The 25,928-nt window shown below is 35.7% G+C and overlaps 1 protein-coding gene across 4 annotated transcripts in view; it reads right to left on the reverse strand.

Annotated features, from left to right (window-relative positions):
- Positions 1-360: 360 nt before the first annotated feature.
- The window catches only part of LOC145299553 (neutral amino acid transporter 9-like), a 134,669-nt gene continuing 109,101 nt past the window's right edge, over positions 361-25,928 (reverse strand). For 3 of the 4 annotated variants that reach the window (XM_080144413.1, XM_080144417.1, XM_080144415.1), the window contains exons 11-17: positions 22,911-23,108; positions 19,672-19,776; positions 13,176-13,282; positions 7,660-7,764; positions 5,022-5,170; positions 3,458-3,547; positions 396-1,006 (exon numbers count right to left, since the gene is read on the reverse strand). In XM_080144413.1, the coding sequence (XP_080000539.1) occupies positions 841-1,006; positions 3,458-3,547; positions 5,022-5,170; positions 7,660-7,764; positions 13,176-13,282; positions 19,672-19,776; positions 22,911-23,108 (920 nt within the window). In that variant the 3' untranslated portion in view covers positions 396-840. Of the gene's footprint in view, positions 1,007-3,457; positions 3,548-5,021; positions 5,171-7,659; positions 7,765-13,175; positions 13,283-19,671; positions 19,777-22,910; positions 23,109-25,928 lie in introns of all 4 variants that reach the window. The other variant, XM_080144414.1, reaches the window with a different exon arrangement.

A 25,928-nucleotide genomic window follows, 5' to 3' on the forward strand; every position in this document is an offset into this window, starting at 1 on the left:
TGTATTAACTGGCTCGTTCAGAATATTCAGTCACATTTATATATATATAAAATTACAAAAATAAATATTATCTTTACATCAAAACCTATCAAGATAATAGAAAGGGCAATATCTTAGAGCAATTAACAAACAAGAAAATTGATGAAAAAAATAAAAATTGAATAAATTACAATATTTATTAATCCATCAAATATTCAAACAAAGAATAAAAGTAAAGAATAATCCTTAACCCATAGATTTTCAGGGATAAGGTCTTTTCATCACAAGATAAAAATCAGTAAAAAAAAATGTATTACTAGGTAGCATAAATTTCAAAATATGTCAAAAATAATTTCATATTTACACTTTTATTCTCTTTAATTTTATTGAAGATACCTTTGAATCCACAAAAAATATTTTTTTTTATATATTTTCAAATTGATTAGAAATTTTTTACTAATTTTTATCCTCTGACGAAAATAGCCTATCTTTGAAAATTCAAGGGTTAAGGATTATTCTTTATTTTAACTTATTGTTTGAATATTTGATGGATTAATAAATCTTATAGTTTATTCAATAATTTATTGAATAAATTAAAATATTTATTAATCTATCAAATATTCAAACACTTATAAAATGTGTGTCTTTGTTTGTTCATATATATATATAAACAGAGACACACAATTTGTAAATTCAAGAATGTATAACATTTGATTAACAAAACAATTTTTTTCTAACTGAGTGTAAAACCAATTATTTTGGGCTCACGGGCAGAAAGGTCGGAAGTTGCTTGACCTGCTGGAAGATGAGACAGATTAACCTCCAAACGGCTTGAATGATGGACTTATTCAGCAGATTCTTTTAGACAAAAAATTGAGCAATGAAATTGGCCAAGCCGAGCAGCATGATGATGACATGGATTACAACGACTGGCCATGTCAAGGTCCCTTTCTCATAAGATGAAATGAGGTAGATAGTGAGTGGAAGAGCCAACGCATATGAAAATCCACAGAAAGCTCCAACGTATCTACAAAAAGAAAATAAAAGAAATCTTCCTTAATCAAACATATACGTAATATATAATTTGTTTGATTGCATAGAATTATTGCCTTTTTTGCATCAAACTTTTAATCATGTGCATAATTGTCTTATGAAACTCAGCCATATCTTTTATATAAGACTTGTGTTTATTTCGGGTCTATTATTAAACGTATTGCTTCGTAGGACAATTATCCACATTACTGAAGTTTAGTGCAACAAAGGCAATCATTAGATGGAATTAAATATATATATATATATATATATATAAAGTAGTAGTGTTCGTGTATACAGCTCTTCTACAGCCTACACCAGTGAGCCGATCAAGACCAAACCAGGGATGATGATAGTCCCCAACCTAGGGATGGTGAACACTATTTTTCAAGGTTATGGTCAAATGTCAAGGTCATAGCCTATGTATATATACTCTCCAACATCCTACACCAGTGGACCGATCATAACCAAACCTGGTATGATGGAATATTTCAGTTGCAAAGCTGAAAAAATGGAATAGCCTTTAAAAGGAATTCTTTTTAATTAATCATGAATTCATTGTCTGAACAGTTTAGGAGGTGCTGGTGTATTTGGTGATAGCTTTGGTTTCTGTGGGCGGCATGTCTGTCCATGGTGGCTTTCTTAGCAACTTCAAGTTTAGGACCTATTTTAAATCAGTATCACAAGAATTCATAACATTTAATGGAAAGATTGTCAAGTTAAAGAATATACACCTGTTTAGGGAGGTTTCATTAGTTGTTTTTTACATAACGAAGAAGTAAGCACCCATTTATAATACATTTCCTCTAGGATATTAAGGTACATGGTTATTTTTCTTTTATATGGGTAGCTCTATTACTCTTTAAAGAGAGTAATTACTCTCGTATTTGGCCAGTAGTCATTTCCTCAGCCTCTTATTCTCCCAAAAGATCTTTAAGAACTCTCTCCATGTTAAAGTCTACCTTAATAGCCATTTATTAAATGATTTCTGATATCCTTGGGGTAAATCCTTAAGGAGGACGCAATCAATTCAAGTTCAAACAATTTGCAGATTTTTTTTTTGGCTTTTTTCCATTCATATTGTGGTTGTTTGGGAGGCAAACGCTAAAAGGTCTGGTGTCAAATTGCTTGGAATTAGGAAAAGGGGAGAAAATTGATTTGCAGTATTTTCTCTCTTTTTTTTTCATTTTTAATTTTATCAAAAAAGCCATTACTAGATTTTTTAAAGCTGTTTTTCGCCGTTTCACAGTAACAGGGTTCACAAACTGGTAGCTCTTGCAAAGAAGCTTTGTTCATTGTTGAAAAAAAAGCAGCTACTTATTTTGTGATCTTAGTTTTTGTGGTAAAAATCGCCATACCTCAGTACTATCCATACACACAATGCGGTCCAAATTCACGACTCCAAAAAATCACTTCTCTTCTTTGAAAACAGACATTGAGTTGGCACGACCTTATTTGCATATGAACAACAAGACTCCACGTTATGTTGCAAGACCCACCAGCATATAGTAAAAAGTGGTCTTTTTTGCTTTTCTATTTTGCTTGTAACTGGATTGCCTTACACACTATGCAAACTCATCCAGAAATTTGAGGAAAATTCTTCCAGTTTTAGTACTTGCTATGAGTGGCGATGAGGAATTTTATCATAATATTTCCAACAAATTTATATTATATTGAAGACATTGAACAAAAGATTAATCTTTGCCAATATATATTATATACTATCAGGGCTATCTGACATAGCCTAGAACGGTGGTTCCCAAACCTATTTTGGGCCATGTCCCACCTAGGCATTTCTAAAATCCTGATGCCCCCCCCCTTTGTGACATTTAATTTTTGTTATTAAAAGTCCCTCTGTTATTCAATGAAGTAAGCTTAAAAGGCCATTAACTTCCAAAGAACATGGCATCAATGAAAGAAACATTTTAAAACGAAAGGACATTTAAATAAAGTTTTAAATTCAAAACATATAATAGAGAACTGAGATGCGAAAATATCAAATTTTTTAAATAAAAACTCTTTGATATAGTAAGCCCAAGGGTGCACGTCCTGCCCATGCCCCACCAAAATATTGCCATGCCCCACCGGTTGGGCATGAGCCCCACGTTGGGAATGACTGGCCTAGAACAATAAAAATAAAATAGATGTTAAATAGTTTCTAATCTCGCCCAGGAAGAGAAATTCCTTGGCTGTATTAAAATATAATATTTAAAATTTGTGCTTAATTCGTGATAATGTTCAACGAAACAAAGCATTTCATCTCCAAAGAATTAATCATTTTTCTAAATTTTAGATATCATTTAGATGCTGATTTAAAATATCAACTTTGTAAGGGTTTGTTGTGTATTTTTGAAGTTTTAGCGGGACATATAAACACAGATAACTGACGTTTATATAATAGATATTTCTAGTCATAAAAAAAAAAACAAGAATAAAATTAACTCACCCGATTACTTTTCCAATATAAGGCAGAAAACATGCAAAAACAATGCATAAAGCGCAGATGACCAAATTCAACAAAATCACCCAATGTAACCTGAAAGAAAAAACAAACAAAAAAAAAAAAATAGTGCCACAGTATTAGCATCATCGGAAAATGAAAATTTGTTTTGAAAAGATAGATTTTTTTTCTTTACATAGGCATCATCACTTATCAAGACCCAGGGGTCACTCGAAGATAAGGATTAAAGAGTGTACAGTAGTCAATTGGACAATATAATAATTGTCCATAATGGAAATTCAGTAAATTTGTTAACTTAAGGGGAACGGCTTATCAAGAACTTGTTTACACTGGACTTGAAGACAACCATATTGTAGTCAGCTGGAAAGCAGAGAAGTGGAAGACAGTTCCACAGGCATGCAGTTCTAAGAAAAAAGCTTTGTTCATGGAATCTACATTTAGGTTTAGGCACAGATAAAGAGTTGGGGGAATTATTGATAGTGTTTTCAGCTAGACGAGTGTTGTGTTTCTTGTGAAAGTTTGGTGAGGGGGAACCATAGATTGAAACTCAGTCAAGCACTTGTCGCTACATCTCTTCTGTGAGAAAGAGGTTGCAGAGAAGAAAAAAGGACGTCTCCTATGAGGCTATGAAGTCTATTTTGAACACTCACAAGGCAGGATAAGTCCTTTCTAGAAGCTCCTGCCCAGATGTGGCAACAGTACTCCATCCTTGGACAAACTTGGCTCTTATATAGATAGAGAATTGCATCAGCAGTGAGATATCTACTGGATTGATAGAAGGATTCCACCATTTTTCCAGCGTCTTTGGCAACAGATTTGATGTACGTGTTCCATTTCAGATCAGGAGTAAAGGTGAAGCCCAGAAGCTTGTCAAAATATGAGGCCTCCCCAAGACGAGAGCCATTCATTTCAATTGATGCCATGTATATCCTCTTCATGTTCTTCCTTTGCTAAAACCACAATTTAGATTGGTAATATCCTAAAATGCTATTACCATCCAAAATGGCCTCTACCAAAGCTAAGGACCACGGCACCAGCTCATTGTATCCTTGATTATGTAATAATACAAATCTATAAAGTTTGGTTATGAAATCACACTATGTAGAAAAATAAATTCTTTCATATGAAGTGGTCTTTATTTATCCCTCTTTCTCTCAAATCCATTGTTATCACTTCCATCCACATTTACTTTGACCTTTCTCTGTCAGTTGACCCTGTTACACCACTAGGTGGTGATGGAATGAACTGGAAACCTGGGTGTGCCAAGTTCGAATCCAGTTGGTTCCATGGAAATACTTTCACTTAGCAACCTTCACATGGTCCTTTCTGTAAGTACTGAATGTCTTTCTAGAGAAAATTCTAACTAGAAAGATATCAGGGAAAAGAATGCCAACAATAATCATCTGATTCATACGAAATGAATGAATCATGCTCAACAACAACTATTTTACATATACAAAGTGCCTTCAATAAGTTTCCAGACTTTTTTTGTACAGGAATTTAAAATTGTTGGGAGAGGTAAAAGTTGTGAAAGAAGGACAAGTCTTACCCCGGCCAGATGATTTTAAGTGTGACGTGCAGTAGTTGAATCCTAAATACGTAGATGAGAAGTGGGAAAATGGCTCCAAGTTGAAAGAAGATGAATATACGTGCAACCACAGCCCATAAATCGTTCAGTGGTAGATTATTAAGAATATTCTGTGGATGAAAAGAAAAAATATGTATTGTTATTGGGTACACAAATTACATACACACAAAAAAGGAAAAGAGGAAATAAAAAAGAAGAAAAGAGATCAAAAGGAAAGTAAAGGAAATTAAAGAAAAGAAATAAAAGGAATAAAATAAAGAAAAAATAAGAGAGAAAGAAAATGCGATAATAAATGGTTTTATTTACTTCAAATATTAACAGAGGAAAATCACATAAATCAGGATTCATTTTATGCATATTATGTAATCTATATATCTATAAAAGTGAACGTGTTTGTGTACCTGTGTGTGTGTGTGTGTGTGTACATTTTCCTATGCAATAACTGTCGATCTTAAGTCTACGGACTCGAAATTTGATATACAGGGTACTGAGATTTGAGAAAATCTTTGTGATCGGTTTTCAGCCAGAAATTTGTCTGTTAAGGGGTTAAAGTTCAACGATTTGACCTTTGAGAACTCTACCAAACTCCTCCGACAATTTTGAATCTAAACACTTGAAATTTTAGATGTAGGTTCCTTAGACATGGATCTAACGGTAATAATTTGATTTGAGCCCAAAACAATACATTTTCAGGGGTCATAATAGGGGTCAAAGTTAAAAAAATTGACCGCTTTTTTTTTTGCTCAACATATACCTCCAAACATCTGGGAAATGCTGGGCTGAAATGCTAGTATATATATATATATATATATATATATATATATATATATATATATAAACACACACTTTTTTTTTTTGTTTAAATTTCATTCAGAAAAATATAATTTTCACAACAGAAATTTATTGTTTATATAAAGAAAACAATTCAGAGTATTTTCCTTAACCCATGGATTTTTGATGTAGACTCATCTCCTCTGAGGAAAAGTCAGTAGAAAATATGAGATCTGATTTGAAATCCAATACTTTTGGAAAAAATTTACGCTTCAAGTTCTTTATATCTTCAACTATTTATTCATGGTGTTTAGTTTGATTGTTTTGTAGAAAAAAAAGTTTTTGTCTTTGATTTTGCAGAACATGATTGAGTTTTGCAAAGGGACAAAAAAAAAATAACATCAATGTTTGGTGCATTTATGGTCAGGATTGGTTGGTTGGTTGTGTTTGTTTTACGACATATCAACCCTTTTCGAGTCATTTAATGCTGAATCCAAAGATTTTGAAGAAAAATTTTTTTAATAGAATATATTTGTTGTTTTCACGTTGGTTTCTATTTAACCCATAGTTGGGACCCTAACAGGTACAACCACTCCGGGTCAGAGTGGACTTGGGAGCAATGGTAATTAAAGGGTGGCTCCACACTCCCCAAAGCCTACAAGCTTGGGCCTCACCACTGGATGTAGTTTAAGGTCATATCCAGGACCTATGGTCAGGAAGTTGGTATCTTCAGACAGCCTTATATGCCAGATGCTCTGACAGATATTATCACTTTGGGTCAAAGTGGACCTAGGAGCAATGGTAACTAAGGGGCAACTTTACATTCCCTACAGCTGCCAAATGAGACCTCACCACTGGATGTGTTCGAAGGTCATACCCAGGACCGATGTTTAGGGTATAATGCTTAAAACATTTACGCATTGTTTTTTTTGTGTTCTCAAACATAAACCTTACAATGAAAACATCTCATTTTTATACAGAACTATGAAAGGAAAATATTTGTTCTTTTGGTTTTATTGAATTCCAGGATAAGAATTCATCTAATTTGGTAGAGTATTCAGCTTTGTGTTGTTACTTGAATTAACATCAATTTTTACGAGGAATGTTGGAGAAGGTACAACATTCCTCGTAAAAACTAGTCATACTGAGGAGATCTTATTTGAACTGAGAATACGAAATGTGATTTTGAAGATTTGGTTAAAGTTTACTTGTAAAGAAAAGTATTCCCATGCCAAGTTGTCCTTAGACACTCAAAGACACGGTCTAGTAGGCATTCAAGCTTTATCCAGTAGGTATTTCAACTCTTTCTATGGTAGATTAGAAATTGATGTGTATTAGCACTTGTTAACTGGTGATCCATTCATGTCTTTTTCATTTTTTTCATTTCCCAATTCAACTACGCATTTATTGTTAGCACTCTGCTTAGCACTTTCCAAAGACGTACTATTATCAAAATGCACTATATGTAGCCAGGAACCTCACCGCAAACAGAAGTTTTATTTATTTATTTATTTTGTGAACTGTTATTCTCATAATAGTTGTTGTTTCAGCTAAATACTCCTCTGGCCTTCTCCAGGTGGTTAACCGCGACGGGAGACCACCTGAAGAAGGTTAGAAGAATATTTGGTAGAAAGGTGGTGAAACAGTAACTATGAGGATGAGGATAACAGTCTACAAAATAAGTAAATAAATATACAAATTATTCATCTCAAAGGATTCCAATAAAAAAATATACAAACATAAGTTTTGTTCAGCTAAAAACAATCTGACTAGATGCAGAATCAGTTGTTCCCATCAAAGTATCAAAATGGTAAAAATAAATACTTACATCCGAGATGCAGGTTTTATCATCCGGAAAACTAATGTACAACCCAACTCCGATAGTAAGATATGTAATACACACTAGGAAGAATGCTATAGACAAGTCTCGACCCTGAAAAAAAAAAAGAAATCAGTAAAGATTACCAGACATTTCAAATATTTTCTTTATTAGTCAAAGTTATGAATAGTAAAAATTTCTACTTTTTTTGTTACCATTTTTTTTTTGATAAATACAAATTAATAAAGATGCATTCAGTTCGAAAGTTGATTGAAAAAGAATCTGATTTAAAAAATGTATTTGAAATATTAAATCAGACACCAATGTAAATTTATAAACATAAATTCAAAGTTGGTATCCGAAAGATTTTTTTTAATTTTTCAGTTATTGTTAATATGGTGTCTTATGTGTGTATGTATAAGCTGGTTAAATCCACATAGGGTTAATGCCATTTCCATTTTCCATTCCATATATATATAAATATATATATATATATATATATACCTAAAAAGTTGAGTTTTTTTTCTTGCTCTGACATTGACATTAAAGCACTACTTTTTATATTTAAAAATTATTAAAACAACTTTTTTAACATACTAAGTCATGGATATGTGAGTGACTACATGAAGGTTAACTAATTTGCATATTTTTTTGAAAAACGAGCATTAATTACTGATTGATTTTCTATGGTTTCTTATTAGATGATTGCTTATATATGTATGTGTGTGTGTGTGTGAGAAATTATTGGTGTGTGTGTGTGTGTGAGAATTTATTGGTGTGTGTGTGTGTGTGTGTGAGAAATTATTGGTGTGTGTGTGTGTGTGTGTGAGAAATTATTGGTGTGTGTGTGTGTGTGTGAAATTATTGGTGTGTGTGTGTGTGTGAGAAATTATTGGTGTGTGTGTGCGAAAAGTCTCACCAAAATCGTCTCTGAATATTTAGTTTACAGATTAAAATTTGATATATAAGGTATTTGGATCTGTACCACATTTTCAATTTGGTTTTTAGGTTGCAAAAATTGCTACTAGATCAAAATTGAAAACCAAACAGTTGACCCTAGTGGTGTGATACTATAAAGTGGACCTGAGGTGGACTTGAGTCACTAAGTGCTGAGAGGGGGAGGCAATAGACAAACGAATAAGAAATTTCCTACGATAAACAATAAAATAGCAAACAATGAATCTGTAGGTATTTTTAGATCAAGCCTGCAGATTTGAAAATGACAATAGAAATCCACAGAACAGATAAAACAGGGAAGGGCAGCTTCCGGTAGCCGGGATGAGGGCGACTTCAGATACCGACACAGAGAGTTAGTTGACAACTAGATGCCCTTCACAGCGGATGAGAGTTGATAGTGACAACCGTTGGATAGTTTTTAGAATTGACTGCGAAACAGAAACAGAGACAAATTGCGATTGACAGACGAAGGTAACATCGATAGAATGGGAAGAACACACACAAGTCCAACCGTCAAATATATGTGAAACATTGGCGTTGTTTTTCCTCTCTTGCTCCACAACTTATTATATTTCTACTTTGTGAAACCACGGGTGTTCCCATTGACAGTCGCCAGTGAAAAAATGATGATCCGGCCATAAGGGGAATAGTCAAATGAAAAATCCATGACGTTGGGAGTCAGCAATCTGTCGGAGCCTCACACGTCTTGTCACAGCGGGAATAGTTCACTAAACATGTTTACATGTACAAACCTACATTCATAGGTAAAACAATGTTATTTTTGACCATGACGTGGCTCAAAGGCTAAGGAATGCAGTTGGAGAATTGTATGTTTCAGTTTCGATTCTGGCTGATGGCACCAAAGTTATATTTTTTTTACTTTTGATATTTCTACTAAACATTAAGTATAATATAATAATCGATAGAGAATTGAGTCTATAATAATAAATACAAAATCTGCATTAATTAAAATATCATATTTAAACATTTTGTGATTGGGCAATGACGGGCAGCCTGCTAGCATATATATAAGTGACCTTGTGTGTGTGTTGAACGATTTCTACTAAAGTACTCTGTCAATCTTTGATCTACAGACTATTATTTAGAAACCCATTCTTAACATGAGAAGAGGGTCGCATTTTGTAACTATCCTGCACTGTCACCTAACAATTTAATAAACAAAAGATACTGTAAAAATTAAATTTAATCTGAAAATTCTATCTAAAAAATAGCACTGTCTGTATTCTGCATAAGTATCAAAATTTCTTCAGCTGAGTGTGAACTATATTTTGCGGACAAAATCATAAACCAGGAATGGTGTTTCCCTATACCCCATCCCATAACCTGGAAATTGATCTTGCCCGGCTCTTTCTACTTTTCTTATTCCCAAACGGGTCCATACTGGGCCCAACTCTCTTCCTGATCTACATCAATGATCTCCCAAAACACATACTAAAATCTTTTGTTGACATCTATGCTGATGACACGACCATCTATGGCAACACATCAAAGGCCGTAAATGATGATGTTCTCTCTGATTCTCTCTTCTCTGATCTTGAGCGCGTGGTACAGTGGGGAAAGAGGTGGCTGGTTACCTTTAATGCCTCTAAGACCAAGTTCCTATCTCTACATCATAAACGCTCTGATCCCCATCTGGCATCAATTGAAATGGATGGCTCTCGTCTAGGGGAGGCCTCATGTTTTGATAAGCTTCTGGGTTTGACCTTTACTCCTGATCTGAAATGAAACACATGCATCAAGTCTGTGGCCAGGGTCGCTGGGAAAATAGTGGGATCCTTCTACCGCTCCAGAAGATATCTCACTAATGATGCAATTCTCTATCTATATAAGAGCCAAGTACGTCCAAAGATGGAGTACTGCTGCCACATCTGGGCGGGAGCTGCTAAAAACAGCCTATCCTGCCTTGACAGAGTACAAAATAGACTTCGTGGCTTGGTGGGGATGCCCTTTTCTCTACCCTGCAAACCCTTTCTCACAGAAGATACGTAGTGAGCCTGTCATTCTATCGTTATTTCCATAGCAAGTGCTCATCTGAGCTCCATTCTCTGGTCCCCCCTCGCCAATCCTTTTCAAAAAACACCCGACTAGCTGAAACCACCATCAATAATTTTCCCCACTCCTTATCTGTGCCTAAATCAAAACGTGGATTCCATAAACAAAGCTTCTTTCTTAGAACTGCACGCCTGTGGAACTCTGTTCTGCTTGCCTGTTTCCCTCCTGACTTCAACCTGGATATCTTCAAGTCCAACACAAACAAATTCCTGATGAACCACCCCCCTAAGTAATGACACCTTATCAATTCTCCAATACTATTGCTACACTATCCCATTGATTACTGTACACACAATAACCCTTATCCCCGAGTGACCATTGGGCCTTGATAAGTGGTGAACTCCATGTAAAAAACCCCCCAAAAAACCCTATCAACTACTCAGATTCTCTCTGCCCGTAACCATCGTGGATATGATACAAAAATGTATGCAATGGTTAGGTCCAATTTTAGTAAGTTTGGGGAACTACCTCATAGTTAACCATAATCACAGGTCCACTCTAATCTGGAATGATAGTACCTGTCAGGCTTCACTTAGTACCTGGTGCAGCATTCATCCTGGGTGGTTGAGATGGCTTCCTCCAAAAGAGAACATTTCTAAGCAATATTAAATTCACAAGTGATTCTTTTAAAAATAAAATAAAATAAAAAATAAAATAATGCCATCGTTTCCATGACCACAGATATAAATGCAACTTTTCTCTTCCCTACAACCTCATCCTCACAGAAGAGACATGAGCCTATCTCTGCTCTATCGTTATTTTCATGGCAAATGTTTGTTTCAGCTACAATCTATAGCCCCCGCCCCCTTTACCTAGCTACAACTACTTTCAACAATTTCCCCCACTCTTTATCTGTGCCAAAATCTAAATGCAAATTCTATGAACAAAGTTTCTTTCCTAGAATTGCTCACCTGTGGAACACTGTTCTATTGGTTCCCGGCCAATTACAATATCATAGCCTTCAAGTCCAATGTAAATAATTTCTTGTTGAATGTAAGGTGGTAGTGTAGTGTTACTATCACCTTACATTCATTAACCCTTATCCTCGAATGGCCTTCAGGCTTAAGTGGTAACTCCCTTGTAAAAAAAAAAATAACTGCTGATAGGCTGGGAATGCTAATTCAAAAATGAACAGATATGCTCAAATTCATGTCAGAATCAGCAACAAATTTAGTGACAGCTTTATGTTGAAATGGAAGTATGTAAATGTAAGGTTAAAATGATGATGATTATTATTATGTATGAATTTATTGAAAAAAAAAACAAACAAACAAACAATTATTGAATATAATAATAAATCGGTATTAAATAGTAAGTGGGACTGATCAACAACAAGACAGACAGAGGGACAAAGTTGAAATTTAAACCTTAAATATTATATTAAACATTTAACATTTAAATAAATTTACATTCATTCGGTGAAACATCAACTAATGTCTTTAATATTAATGTCTAAGTGAAAATTATCTAACGCTTCAAATCAAAAGAATGCAATGAAGAAATTTGCAAGTTTCATGTAATTAAATTTAATGATTTGGCATACAAATCATCAACTCTGCCTTTTCATACAGTTTTCATATTTAGGATGCAGCAAGTGTCATGGACTCTGGAATTGGCGATTACACCTGAGAGTATCCTGTACCTCTACCAGGCCAACATTTGCCCATGCATGGAGTATTGTGGCCACATTTGGGCTTGTGCATCTGCTAGTAGTTTCTCACTCCTAGACAGGGATAAAAAAAAAAAAGTGTCCAACCTAACAGATCCCACACTGTCACCTAAACTCAACCTCTGTCCCATCAACAAAATGTTGCATCCCCTGTGCCTATTTTGGATGATGCTCTAATGAACTCCAACCCCCCTCTCGATGTAAATACCTCCGACTAACCTGATAGCAGCAGCAAATCCCACCTCTACATTGTAGAGATCCCTAGACCAGATTTTACTCAAATAGTTTTTTCTCTCCAACTGTTGGACTTTGGAATTCCCTCCCAGGTCCTTGCTTCCCCGACTATACTGACATGCAAAAGTTCAAGTGTAATGCTAACAGACATCTTGCTCCCTACGTAGTATCCCCGTAAATTTTTTCTCAAATAGTTGCCAAGAGGCACTCTACCTTGTTTGGGATGGAAAAGCAAAAAATCTCACACCTGTGTTTCATGCAATCTAGTCCAAATATGGTTGATATCAGCCACATTGGTTGCAATTATATCATTTCTCATACAATCAACCCACATCTTCTTTAATCGACCAGTCCCTCTAGTGTTCAGGATATCCAAACATGTTATGCAGATAATGCAAGAGGTGGCATGCTGTACATGGTCAAAACATTTGAGATACTGAGCAAGGAATTCTTACCAATACCAAATTTCTGATAAATCACAATTGATAAGATCTTTACTTCATGAACCAATTCTTTTCAAACTTGTTTCAGACATTTAAAAAGATTGAATAATAAAAGCAAATAAAAAAAAAAAGAAAAAAAAGGTACCTACATTATTTTCTGGTTTTTCTTGATGCTGGATAATAGCAATGATACAATTATGGATGAAATAAGCTAAAGCTGCAATTCCTGTCAAAGCTGGGAATGATGTGTTAAAGTCTTGGAGAGGGGAAGAAAAGAGACAAAAACAGTTTAGGAAAAATACAAACAAAAGAAAAACAATGTTCAGGAAATAACAGGTAAAAGAAGTTGCATCGATCGTTCATTGGATTTTATGACACGTTAATCCTCATCGTCTCTTTGCTGAAACTGTACATGTTTTATATACAATTTGTTTGTAGATATGTTTGTTTTGTTGGCATATTTTTTAAACAATCTCTAAATGATAGTTTTTATTTTAAACCCCATAAATGAGCCTTGGCAGAACTGGTGTGTCAATGTGCTTATGCCATGTATTAAATCACTGAAGTTAAGCAATGTTGAGCATAATCAATATGTAATGGGTGATCACTTTAGAATACCAGCAAGGCTCATGCCTCTTTAGAAAAAAATAAAATAATGCCATCATTTCCCCTGACCACGAATATAAATGCAACTGGGAACCACTTGTGAATTTAATATTGCTTAGAAATGTTCTCTTTTGGAGGAAGCCATCTCAACTACCTAGGATGAATGCTGCACCAGGTACTAAGTGAAGCCTGACAGGTACTATCATTCCAGATTAGAGTGGACCTGTGATTATGGTTAACTATGAGGTAGTTCCCCAAACTTACTAAAATTGGACCTAACCATTGCATACCCTTTTGTATCATATCCACGATGGTTACGGGCAGAGAGAATCTGAGTAGTTGATAGGGTTTGGGAATAAGAAAAATAGAAAGAGCCAGGTAAGATCAATTTCCAGGTTATGGGATAGGGTATAAGGAAACACCATTCCCGGTTTATGATTTTGTCCACAAAATATAGTTCACACTCAGCTGAAGATATTTTGATACTTTTGAAGAATACGGACAGTGCTATTTTTTAGATAGAATTTTCAGATTAAATTTTATTTTTACGGTATCTTTTGTTTATTAAATTGTTAGGTGACAGTGCAGGATAGTTACAAAATACCATCCCTTTCTCGTGTTAAAAATGTGTTTTTAAATAATAACATTATTATTTCAGCACAGTATTATACATTAGTACGAAAATTTGGATATTGCAATGATAAACGTGTGTGCTTTCTAGTGAGTTGATTTTGATTGGCAGGGAAATATAAGTACATCATGAGTTATCTCCCCTGCTATAGCTACTACTTGAATAATTTAATAACTATTAATCATAACTTAAATTTTATTTCTTTTCCTTGGAATGAAAAAGGAAAATACAAGGAAGATACAAAGAAAATTTATTAAGAACTAGCTAGACACCTGGCGTTGCCTGGTCATACAATAAACTTAAACATAATATTTTAATTTATGCAGATTGCATATTTATTATTATAGAATTAATCCTCTATTGATTATTATATATTAAAAGGAATAATTTGCCCGGTTGATTAATTTAAAAAAAATAAAATGTAATAATGATAATGTTGTTCAAATTCTGTCTGTATTTGTTTACAATACCACGTAAGCTGATATTTGGTCTTGATGATGAATGCTTTGGAAAAGTCACTTCTGATTAATGTTTAGTTTTAAAATATGCAAAAAAAAAAAAAAAAAATGATTTGCGACGATTTTAAATGATATTGCTTATTTTATTATAAATTGAACTCATTAATAGAAAAAAAAATTAAAATAAAATGGTGAGGTACACCTCGGCTTGAACAGGGGATTATTCGATCTGTAGTCGAATGCTCTACTACCTAGCTATATCTCCAGATGACAACATATGTTTTCCTTAAAGAAAAAATGATTTGCTGAGATTTTATTATTTCCCTTGGCTGGTGTAATATGAAATATTCCCCTGCAAAAATTCTTTTTTTATCTATAAGAGAGAAAAGACTATTTTTAAGATTAGATTTTTTTGATTTTCGATACTTAATGAATGAATTTCTGTACAAAACATGTTCGGGCAATGCTGAGTAGAAAGCATTTATTCAGTTATCTGTTTATCTTTCTATCTATCCGTCTATTTAATTATCTATCTAATTAGCCGAGTAAATAACAGAGATTGAATCATGGGAAACAATGTTGAGCGAGCATGCAGGTGCAGAAAAGGTCAAAGGGTCATGCTATAACATGTATCAAACTTGGTTGACCGGTCAGTTTGCACCGGAAGTATCCAAATGGGGACCGGAGCTGATGTGTCAGGCATTCCGGTTTGAATAAGCTGATTTAAGTTTAGTGAGTTGGGTTCGAGAAATCAAGGAAGCAATATGGGTTAAACAGGTCTCCCCATAAGGGGGTGGCAATCTCCAAATGGATGCAAAGAAACGCCACAAGTCCAAGATCATCGATTTTGCTCCATGCTGTGGATGACAAGATACCTGGGTTGGTTGGTTGGTTAGTTGTTTTTGTTTTACGGTATATCAACCCTTTTCGGGTTATTTAATGTCGAATCCAAAGATTTTGAAGAAAATTTTTTTTAATAGGGTATATTTGTTGTTTTCACGTCAGTTTCTATTTAACCCATAGTTGGGACCCTAACAGGTACTACCACTCCGGGTCAGAGTGGACCTGGGAGCAATGGTAATTAAAGGGTGGCTCCACACTCCCCAAAGCCCACAAGCTGGGGCCTCACCACTGGATATAGTTTAAGGTCATATCCAGGACCCCCATTGAGGGACTTTTATCCTCTGCAGGGGGGCAGTCAGCGTATTCTAATGCCCCACCGACAGGGCCGAGATGCCTGGGAGTGAAATAAACCAATATATAAAAACATACATCGTCTTGTGTGTCTTGTATGCGTGCTTATTATAACAGAACCCAGCTCCCCAAGACGTTAGCGAATCTCCCAGGCAGCAGCAAAAAGCAGAAGGCCACACAGCAACAGTTATGCCATTATAAATGTACCGTGAATTATATGTAATACACACATGCATCAACGAACACTGGACAAGTCACAGGCCCATTAAGACATTTAGGACACAAGGACAATAGTCCGTTCAATAAATAGTTGGAAACGCACAGCTAGATAAGAAAAAATGATTTAGTGAGAATAAAAACCACAACAGATATCTACGAACACTGCCAGACACATAAATTACCCTTGTGTGAAATCTGAAAAAAAAAAAGAAGCTCAGCCATTTCAGAACCTATGAAGGAACTCACACACAAAGTGACTTTTATATGAGAGTGGAGATTAAATGAGAGCATAAAAATGAAAGGAAACAAATAAACCATGAGTTATCTCCTCCGCGATCACTACTCCTTGAATAATGTCAACAACCATTAATCTTAACTTTTTTGGGAAAAATTGGTGAGAGTATATGTTTACTATTCAATTTGTCATCAGTGGTCTGGTCAGCATAGATTACAATGAACAATTCAGGACCATCTGTTCTGAGCTCATTCTATCCAATTTCATCCCAGATACAAAAATGAAACTGTTGCTCGTCAAGATATGACACAAACATTGTTGCTGGTTATTATCCAATCTTCAACTTGTATAGTAGCTGTAATAACAGTTGCTACACTCATGCTCTGCTCAACAACATTGCTGACCCCAACGTTCTTTCCATGATACTGTTCTCCATCTCTTTTAGCTATATTTTCATCGTCATTTCTCACATTTGCGGCTGCTGAGGAGGTGCACATGGGTTTACATAGATAAGGTTGGTTGTTGGTTGTTTTGTTTTACGGTATATCAACCCTTTTCGAGTTATTTAATGCCGAATCCAGTTATCTTGGAAACAGTATTCGTGTTGCATCCAGTTATTTTGTAAAAGGTTTTTATTCTTCAAACTCTTTGAACTTTCAATCGCAAGTTTGTAGTGTTTGGTTTGGTTAGGTTGTTTTATAGTAGGCTTGATTGTTTTTGTTCCCGACCCTGCAGAACATGAATGAGTTTTGCAATGGGAGTAGGAAAAGGGTTACAGTATTAATATTTGGTACATTTTAAGTTAGGAAACCAGTGGGGGGAGATAGAAAGAGAAAGGGGAAATGAAAAGAAGAAAAAGGTGGGTTTTTTGTTTTTGTAGAACATAATTAAGTTTTGCAAAAGGAAGTAGAAAAATAAAAAGCATCTATGTTAGGTGCATTGCGTCTCAGGAAGCCAATATCTTCAGAAAATCTGATCTGGTAGCACCACATAAATATAAAACAAATAAAATAACTTAAAAAGAAAACATATGAACCTCGGCACATTTTACAAATATCAGTTGCACTATGGATGTATATGTGGCACCATTGTAGTAAACGACCCTCAAAGTGCTAACATCCTTATCTTAGTTTTTCTGTGGAGTCGAATTCGTCAGTTGGCATCAGTTCATCTCAGTCTCCCCTGAGCCACGACTTATGTTTGACTCCAACTTGTAACTTCTATCACCTCTGTCGTCAACCACTGCAAACACGAAATGGTCTGAAAATTATACCCAACAGTTGTAAACTGTCCCAAACTCGTTGACACAAAACAACCACTAAAATATACAGACCATTTCTGTTCCAATTATCGTCACACCATGATCAACAATCCTACCTCAGTTTCCTTTTGTGTTCCTTGGTGAACAATTTCTGTAATGTTACACACTTTACGCACACATTAACATGTAGACACCCTGGACCCAACACGTTGTAGCAAAGTACGTCGCAAGGAACATAGGACAAGTAATAACTCAACTCCTTTTATTATTTTAACAACAACATTTATTTTCGGGTACTTTCCTGAATAAAATATGATTGTGCTCCTTCTTGCTAACTTCTTGAACATCATCCGGTCCGTGCACACATTCTTTTTATAGTTTTTTCTTTTTCCTTACTGCGTTACTGTGATGTCATTTTGCACATGGCTCAGAATTTGCATATGTGCTCTGTTACACTTCTTATCCATTGTTTTCCACCAACCCTATTTTCTATAACTTTTGTTTCCCCAATAAACTTATTCTTTCTTGTATTTTGTCATACTTCTTTTTCCTCTTTCCCCCCTGACTTCCCAACAACTAACTATATACACCTTTCATGTTTGGTCTTTTGTTCAACACACCTCGACTGATTGGTTGGTTGGTTGTTTTTGTTTTACGGCATATCAACCCTTTTCAGGTTATTTAATGCCGAATCCGGTGATTTTGAAGAAAATTTTTTTAATAGAATATATTTGTTTTTTGCAAGTCATTTTCTATTTAACCCGTAGTTGGGACCCTAACAGGTACTACCACTCCGGGTCAGGGTGGACCTGGGAGCAATGGCAATTAAAGGGTGGCTCCACACTCCCCAGAGCCCGCAATGCGGGGCCTCACCATTGGATATAGTTTAAGGTCATATCCAGGACCACCTCGACTGATAGTCCTATTCAGCTTCCTTAGTGTACCTTGGTGAACAATTTCTTATACCCATTGTTCTGCCGATAAACCCATTTCTCCTTCATTCTGTCATATTTTTTTTTTCTTTTACCTCTACTTCCCAACACTCTGGAGGGGAATGTTGATAGTATAACACAGCTAGAAGCAGCCCTAAATATTAGTTGCATTTTCTGGGTGCGTGTGTGAGTGTGTGTGTGTGGCACCATTGATCCTCTACACACTAAGGTCCACATTTACATTCTGTCAAAGCCGTGTTCATCAGTTGATGTCAGCGCATCTCAATCTCCTAAAATTCTCTCAATCTTCTCCAAACCATGATTTGCATTCTACTATAACTCTCCGACCTCTCTTGGAGGAACTTCCAAATTGCTAGTTGCATCCAACTTTGCCAAACTCACAACTGCTTTCAACCAGACATTGTCATCAACTCATAACGATCATCAACCATCATACCTAAAACTGTCCTCAACTGTTCCCAACTGTGATAAAAACTGTCGCAAAATCCAGTCACTCCTAAAATTAGCTCTAAAATATACTGACTGATCATTTGTTAAGTCTTTTGTGTCCATCTCTGCCACACCTTGATCAACAATTCCAATTCAGCTTACTTTTATGCATTTTGGTGAATAACTTCCTATCTATTGCCTTTCCACCAACCCCATTTCCTATACCTTTTGTTGACCCAATAATCTTATTTCCTCTTGTCTTTGATCATTTTCTTTTTCTCCAACACTTAAGGGAGGGGAAGTGCACCAATAGTATCACACAAGTAGAACTAGCCTTCTTACTTAACCAATGCCTGTCATCTTGTCAGCATGTTTAGATCTGCTGGGAATTATTTCATGGTGTGCATCACTGATCGACCTGTTGGATATCTGTGAAAATGTGCAATTTTGGAGGTAAGTTTTCAGTCCTTCAAGACAGTCAAATCAGAGTTTTCCTCGAGTTTACTAATTAGTGTTTCATGTAACATTTCCATAGATTTGGAAAAAAAAAAAAAGAAAAGAAATTTTAGATAATTGGGGGGGGGGGGGGGTATATACCCCCCCCCCCAAAAAAAAACTTTCTAATTTACATACGAGACGAAGAAAATGATTCAACTTACTTGGCGAATAAAAAGATTCACCGGGTTGAGAGAATTGGATGTTGATACCCCACTTTGCAGCTTTGCCGATTGTGAATATAATCAAATATGCAACGGAAATGGAAGCTGAAAATAAAAGTTTTAATAATCAAATACTCGTGAAAGATGAAAACAAAGAGAGGCAGATTTTTCTACATATTGTAAGGCTTAGATCTGTGTAGCATAAGGAGATATGTACAAAACAGGAGACTTTGTTGGTATGGTCATGTTGAAAGAATGGGTCAGAGTTCTTGACTTAGCAGATGTAAAACAGTTGAGGTTGCAAGGTAAGCTCAGAGGGAAAAATCAAGAAAAACATGGGAGGAAATGCGGATGAACTTTAGAGAAAGAAGGATAAATAAAGACCTGGCCTGAGATAGGTAGGTTTAGAAATTAATTTCCAACACATGCCAGCATTTAAAATGAAGGTTAAACCGAATACGATGCTGATGATGAGGTAAATTTGCAAGTATTTACCATTCTATGAGTGCTGAATATCTATAGCAATGTCATATACATGGCATCATAGTTTTAGGCTTTTCAATATACTTTTTGAAGATACAAGGTGCCTTCAATAAGTTTCCAGACTTTTTCGTATGGGTACTTTTATTCATAGTATACACATGAACACATGAAACTTTAGTCCCCTTTGAATTAATCTCCTCTGGCTGCAATACACCTGTGGTACTATTCCAACAACATCTGGAATGGCCTCAGGGAAGTTCTCTTGTATGAATGTGTCAATGACCCTCGTCACAGCCTCTTTCATGTCCTCAATCGTCTCATAACGACAGCCTCTAAAGTTTTCCTTGAGCTTAGGGAATAACCAAAAGTCACAGGAAGCAAGGTCTGGACGATAGGGAAGGTGCGGAACTGTCTTGATGTCCATCTTGGTCAAATAGTCTGTGACAAGGATGGAGTTGTAGACTGGTGCATTGGGATAAACTTTACGCAAATCTTCTGCATCTTCAGTTCCTCACGAATAATTGTGTGTACAGTTCCCACACTGACATCAAACTGTGTATATGTCTCTACAGACACATGATGGTCCTTATCCTTGAAATTCTTTATTTGGCCAATCAACTCTAGTGTCCTGACTTCTTTACTCTACCCACACCTCTCATCATCCCTCACAGACTCTCTGCCTTCCTTGAATCTCTTATGCTACTCCAAAACTGATGCTTGATTCATGCAAGATGGTCCAAAAGCAGTCTGAAGTATTCCATAAGTTTCTGTGGCATTTTTTCAAGTTCAAAGCAGAATTTTACTGCATATTGTTCTTCTAAAGTGTTCTTACATCAAAATTGCATTTTTGAAATTCACCAGCTATGATAATCAGGCTTTAGTAGGGTGTATTCCAATTACTGCTATAGCTGTTCATTTGAACCTGAAATCATAAAAATTGGTCAGTCATCTCATAAGATGTATAGCAATAACACTGAATTTTCAAGAGTCTATGACAATTCTGAACCTTAAATAACTATTAATACTAGCTTTGGATACACTTCATTGCGGAGGTCCCCAGAGGTCGGAAAAGTTTCTACTATAATAGCTTTTTTCCTTAAGCTTTTAGAATTCCCTCTCTGTCTGTGTGACTATACCAACATGCAGAAATTTAAATGCAATGCGAAGAAACATCTAGCTGCACAACTTCCTACTTAGGATGCTATTATTAATCTGGTCCATAATTCACAGTAATCTCTTATGTCTCAGTGGAAATTAGCTTTATGTTTAAGTGAAGTTAAAAAAAATAAAAAAATAGCGAATTTTGATAAATTTGGATGTAAAATTAAGGAAATTGAAAAATATTTTGGGCATTTTGAAAGATTTTAGCTTATTGAAGACATATCTACCAAAAATTTGGCTTGGTCAGTTTTGTGAATTCATGGTTATAGAAATTTCATGTAAAACTTTGTGAAAAATTAATGCACAAATTTGGAGGAAATAACAGAATGACAAATCTGTTCAAATTAACATTAGGTGCATTGAATCGTTCGATAGCTCGGATAATATCACCTGTGTGAACTACACCTACAAGTGAAATGCAGTATTCTCTCAATTAGACTGGTTGACCCTGACCATTGATCAATGATTGATTCTTCTGCTCAGCATCTTTTGTGCCTTATCATTGATTGGTTCTTTCATTCTTCTGCCAAGGCGTGCTACTGTCATGTGACATCTACGATTTGCTGGTCACTGCCAGAGGAGCAAGCAAGAGCTGATGAGGAATCAATTGCTGTGGGCGCACGAGCATAGGACGACCTTGATCAACGTACATCCAGCAAATTGCACAGAATGCCAACTGTGATCCTAAAGATCTGAGGCAGCTGATGGAAGACAGGGAAATATGGGAAGTGAGAGTCACATTGGCCTGGACAAGGAGCCCGATCAGATAAATAAAATATTAGGTGCACAAAAAAAAAAGGGACCCGTGGCATAATGGTTAGAATACTAAAGTAACAATTACTTCAAAGTGACAATTGTATAAAGGTTATAGGTTCAATCCTCAGTGCATCACTGAAAACTTCTACCCAATCATGGCTTAAAATTCAATCCAACTTCAACAGAAAGATTGTCAATACATTATTATTGAAATTCTTCTGAGATAAATAATCTGCATATTTTATTTATTTGCGGACTATTATCCTCATCTTTTATAGCTGTTGCTTTATGACGTTTCGGCCAATTATTTCTCTGGCCTTCATCAGGTTGTTAACTGCGACAGGATAAAAATAACCTGACGAAGACCAGAGGAATAGTTGGCCGAAACGTTGTTAAACAACAACAATAAAGATGAGGATAATAGTTTGCAAATAAGTAAATATAATGAAGATTATCACGTTTGACAAGATGCACCTGAAATAGGTCGGAGGTTACATTAGCTGAAACATGAGAATAGCATCCAAGATAAGAACAATAGTTTGAATAATTCAAATAATACCCAGTCACAAAAAAAGTGGGGAGGTTAAAATCAATTACATAAACGTAGAAAAATAAATTTGGGTAGTTATACAGAGAACATACTGTGCTACTTTTTGATAATATTTTCAAGTTAAATTTAAGTTTTACGATATTCTTGTTTATTAAATTGTTAGGTGAAAGTACAGAAAAGTTACAAAAACTCCCCCCTTCCTGTAATAATGGTTTTCTAAATAACATTATTATCTCCACATGCTATCTTTCTTGCATAAGTACTGAAATTCTTAATCAAATGAACTTACCTAAAGAATTGAATTTGGTAAAGAAAGTTGGTGACTTGAAGTTTATAAGTGGAAACAGAACTAACAAAAGGAAAAATGGCACAGTCTTTGTTAATTGCCAAATCTGTTGGAATTCGTCATTTTTTTGCTGGAGTGCATCATCGTCAACAAAAAAAAAGTTTGAGCTTACTTCCACTGATGCATTTCTCGGACAAAGCACTGAAATAGACAAACAAATAAATATTAAAAAAAAAACCAAACAAATTGTCCGCAATCACAGAATAAGAAATTTAGGTGCTTGTGATTTTTGGAATATGACATTTTCATTCCATGATGGGTACATAAACAGATTTTTCTGTATTTTTGTTTTTTTCTAATTAGGTTGAAATTAAATAAGAACCGAAATTTGAAACAAAATTATTTTATATATTTTTTATTTAATAAAAACTTCTACCTGAAGATTTACACGTCCACCGGTTACTCCAAAAATTTCCTCAACTTTCCCAGCCGTTTAAAAACAAGGACCCCATCAAACACAGTGCTAAGCACTATATTAAGACAACAGGGCCGCCCGTCTATTCAACCCCCAGACGCTTGAAACCGGATAAATACAAAGTGGCAAAATCCGAGTTTCAAAACCTACTACACATGGGAATAATACGGCCCTCGAAAAGTGCTTGGTCATCACCATTCCACATGGTACAGAAAGCTGACAACACCACATGGCGACCGTGCGGAGATTTTAGACGTTTAAACGCAAAAACTGTTCCAGATAGATATCCTATTCCCCATATCCATGACTTCGCCAATGGACTCCAAGGCGCCACAGTTTTCTCAAAACTGGACCTCGTAAAGGCATATTTTCAAATTCCAGTCGTGGAAGAAGACATTCATAAAACTGCACTAACCACACCATTTGGCCTTTACGAGTTCCTAAGGATGCCTTTTGGGTTGAGAAACGCCTGTCAAACTTTCCAGCGTTTGATTGACAAAGTTTTCAGAGGTCTGCCGTTCATATTCGCTTATGTGGACGACGTTTTAATCGCCAGCAGAAACCTCGAAGAACACCGGCTACACTTGGAACAAACTTTTGAAAGACTGTCACATTTCGGTCTTAAACTAAACACCAATAAATATGTTTTTGGCCACCAGGAAGTTCAATTTCTCGGTCATTTAATTGACAAGGATGGAATCTCCCCTTTGCCTGAAAAAGTAAGTGCTATTTCGAATTTCCCTCTACCGACATCTGTCAGACAAGTACACCGTTTTGTAGGCATAATTAACTATTACCAACGTTTTTTGCCTAACTGTTCCACGTTACTCGCACCTTTAACGGACTTGTTAAAAAAACGAACTAAAAACCAACAGTTAGTTTTGGAAGGACCTGCACTACAGGCCTTCGAACAATCGAAAACTGCTTTGGCAAACTTCACCAAACTTACATATATCCAAGACAGCGATACAATGGAACTCACTCTTATGACGGACGCATCGGAAATAGCAGTAGGAGCTGTCATTCACCAAATTTCTGACAACAAAATGACCCCTATTTCATTCTTCTCTGCCAAGTTAAACAAAGCGCAGACTAAATATAGTACTTTCTCTATAGAGTTATTTGCAATTTACCTTGCAATTAAGCACTTTAAACATCTCCTCGAAGGCACAAAATTTTCCATTTATACAGACCATAAACCTCTAACATTTGCTCTACACACACATGTCGACAAATATGGTCCACGAGAAATTTGACATCTGGACTTTATAGCCCAATATTCCACCGATATACGGTACGTAAAAGGACAGGAAAACATTGTAGCTGATGCTTTATCTCGTGCAACAATTGCTTCTGTAAATTCCACTCCAGTAAGTATGGAATTAATAGCACAAGAGCAATTAACCGATACCACACTCCCAGCTATAATGGACAAAACTTCTCTGAAGCTGAAAGAAATGCCGATACCATTCGGAACAACAACTTTCTATTGCGATGTTTCACAAAAACACCCTCGCCCTTATATTTCACTCAGCCTCAGACGACAAGTTTTCCAGCACTTCCACAATTTGTCCCACCCAGGAAAACGTGCCACCGTGAAATTAATAGCGGAACGTTTTGTTTGGCCAAATATGAATACGGACATCCGTAGTTGGACCAAAACTTGCATTCCTTGCCAACAAAACAAAGTTCACAGGCACACAAAATCACCTTCAGGAACTTTCAGTGTACCAAACGCTAGGTTTACTCATGTGCATATCGACTTGGTTGGACCCTTACCCACTTCAAAAGGACATACACACATCCTTACTATAGTCGATAGATTTAGCAGATGACCGACATCAATACCAGTGAAAGACACATCAGCCGCAACAATAGCCAGAGCGATTTTACAAGATTGGATGGCAATTTTCGGAGTGCCCTCCGTAATCACAACGGACAGGGGCTCACAGTTCCAATCAACACTTTTCACTGAATTCAGCCATTTGTTGGGAACAAGGCACATTAAAACTACTGCCTATCATCCTTGCGCAAACGGTATGGTGGAACGATTGCATAGACAATTAAAAGCATCTTTGGCTATGAACGAAAATAAATCAGACTGGTCAGACAATTTGCTACTCATTCTCTTAGCAATTCGTAACACTGTGAAGGAAGATTTGCAGAGCACACCTGCAGAATTAGTTTTCGGATCAACACTGATTTTACCAGGACAATTCTGCAAAAACAATACAGACATTTCCCCAACGACAATTTTTGTGATGGACTTAAAACACAAAATGTCAAAATTAAAATTTACTCCGACGAAAAAGCCAGACACAAACATTTTTGTCCCAAGCGATATTTACGTTTTTATCAGAAATGACACAGTAAAAAAACCACTATGTCCAAACTATACCGGACCTTATTTAGTTCTCGACACGAGTACAAAGTATTTTACCATATTAAAAAAAGAAAAAAAAGACACTATAGCAATAGACAGACTTAAACCTGCATACATAGACGAATAATTACACATTTCTCCTACTCCAATACAAGAACATACA

Source organism: Euprymna scolopes, chromosome 2 (genome assembly GCF_053919585.1).
Source record: "Euprymna scolopes isolate OS-2025 chromosome 2, ASM5391958v1, whole genome shotgun sequence".
NCBI classification, from domain to species: Eukaryota; Metazoa; Mollusca; class Cephalopoda; order Sepiida; family Sepiolidae; genus Euprymna; species Euprymna scolopes.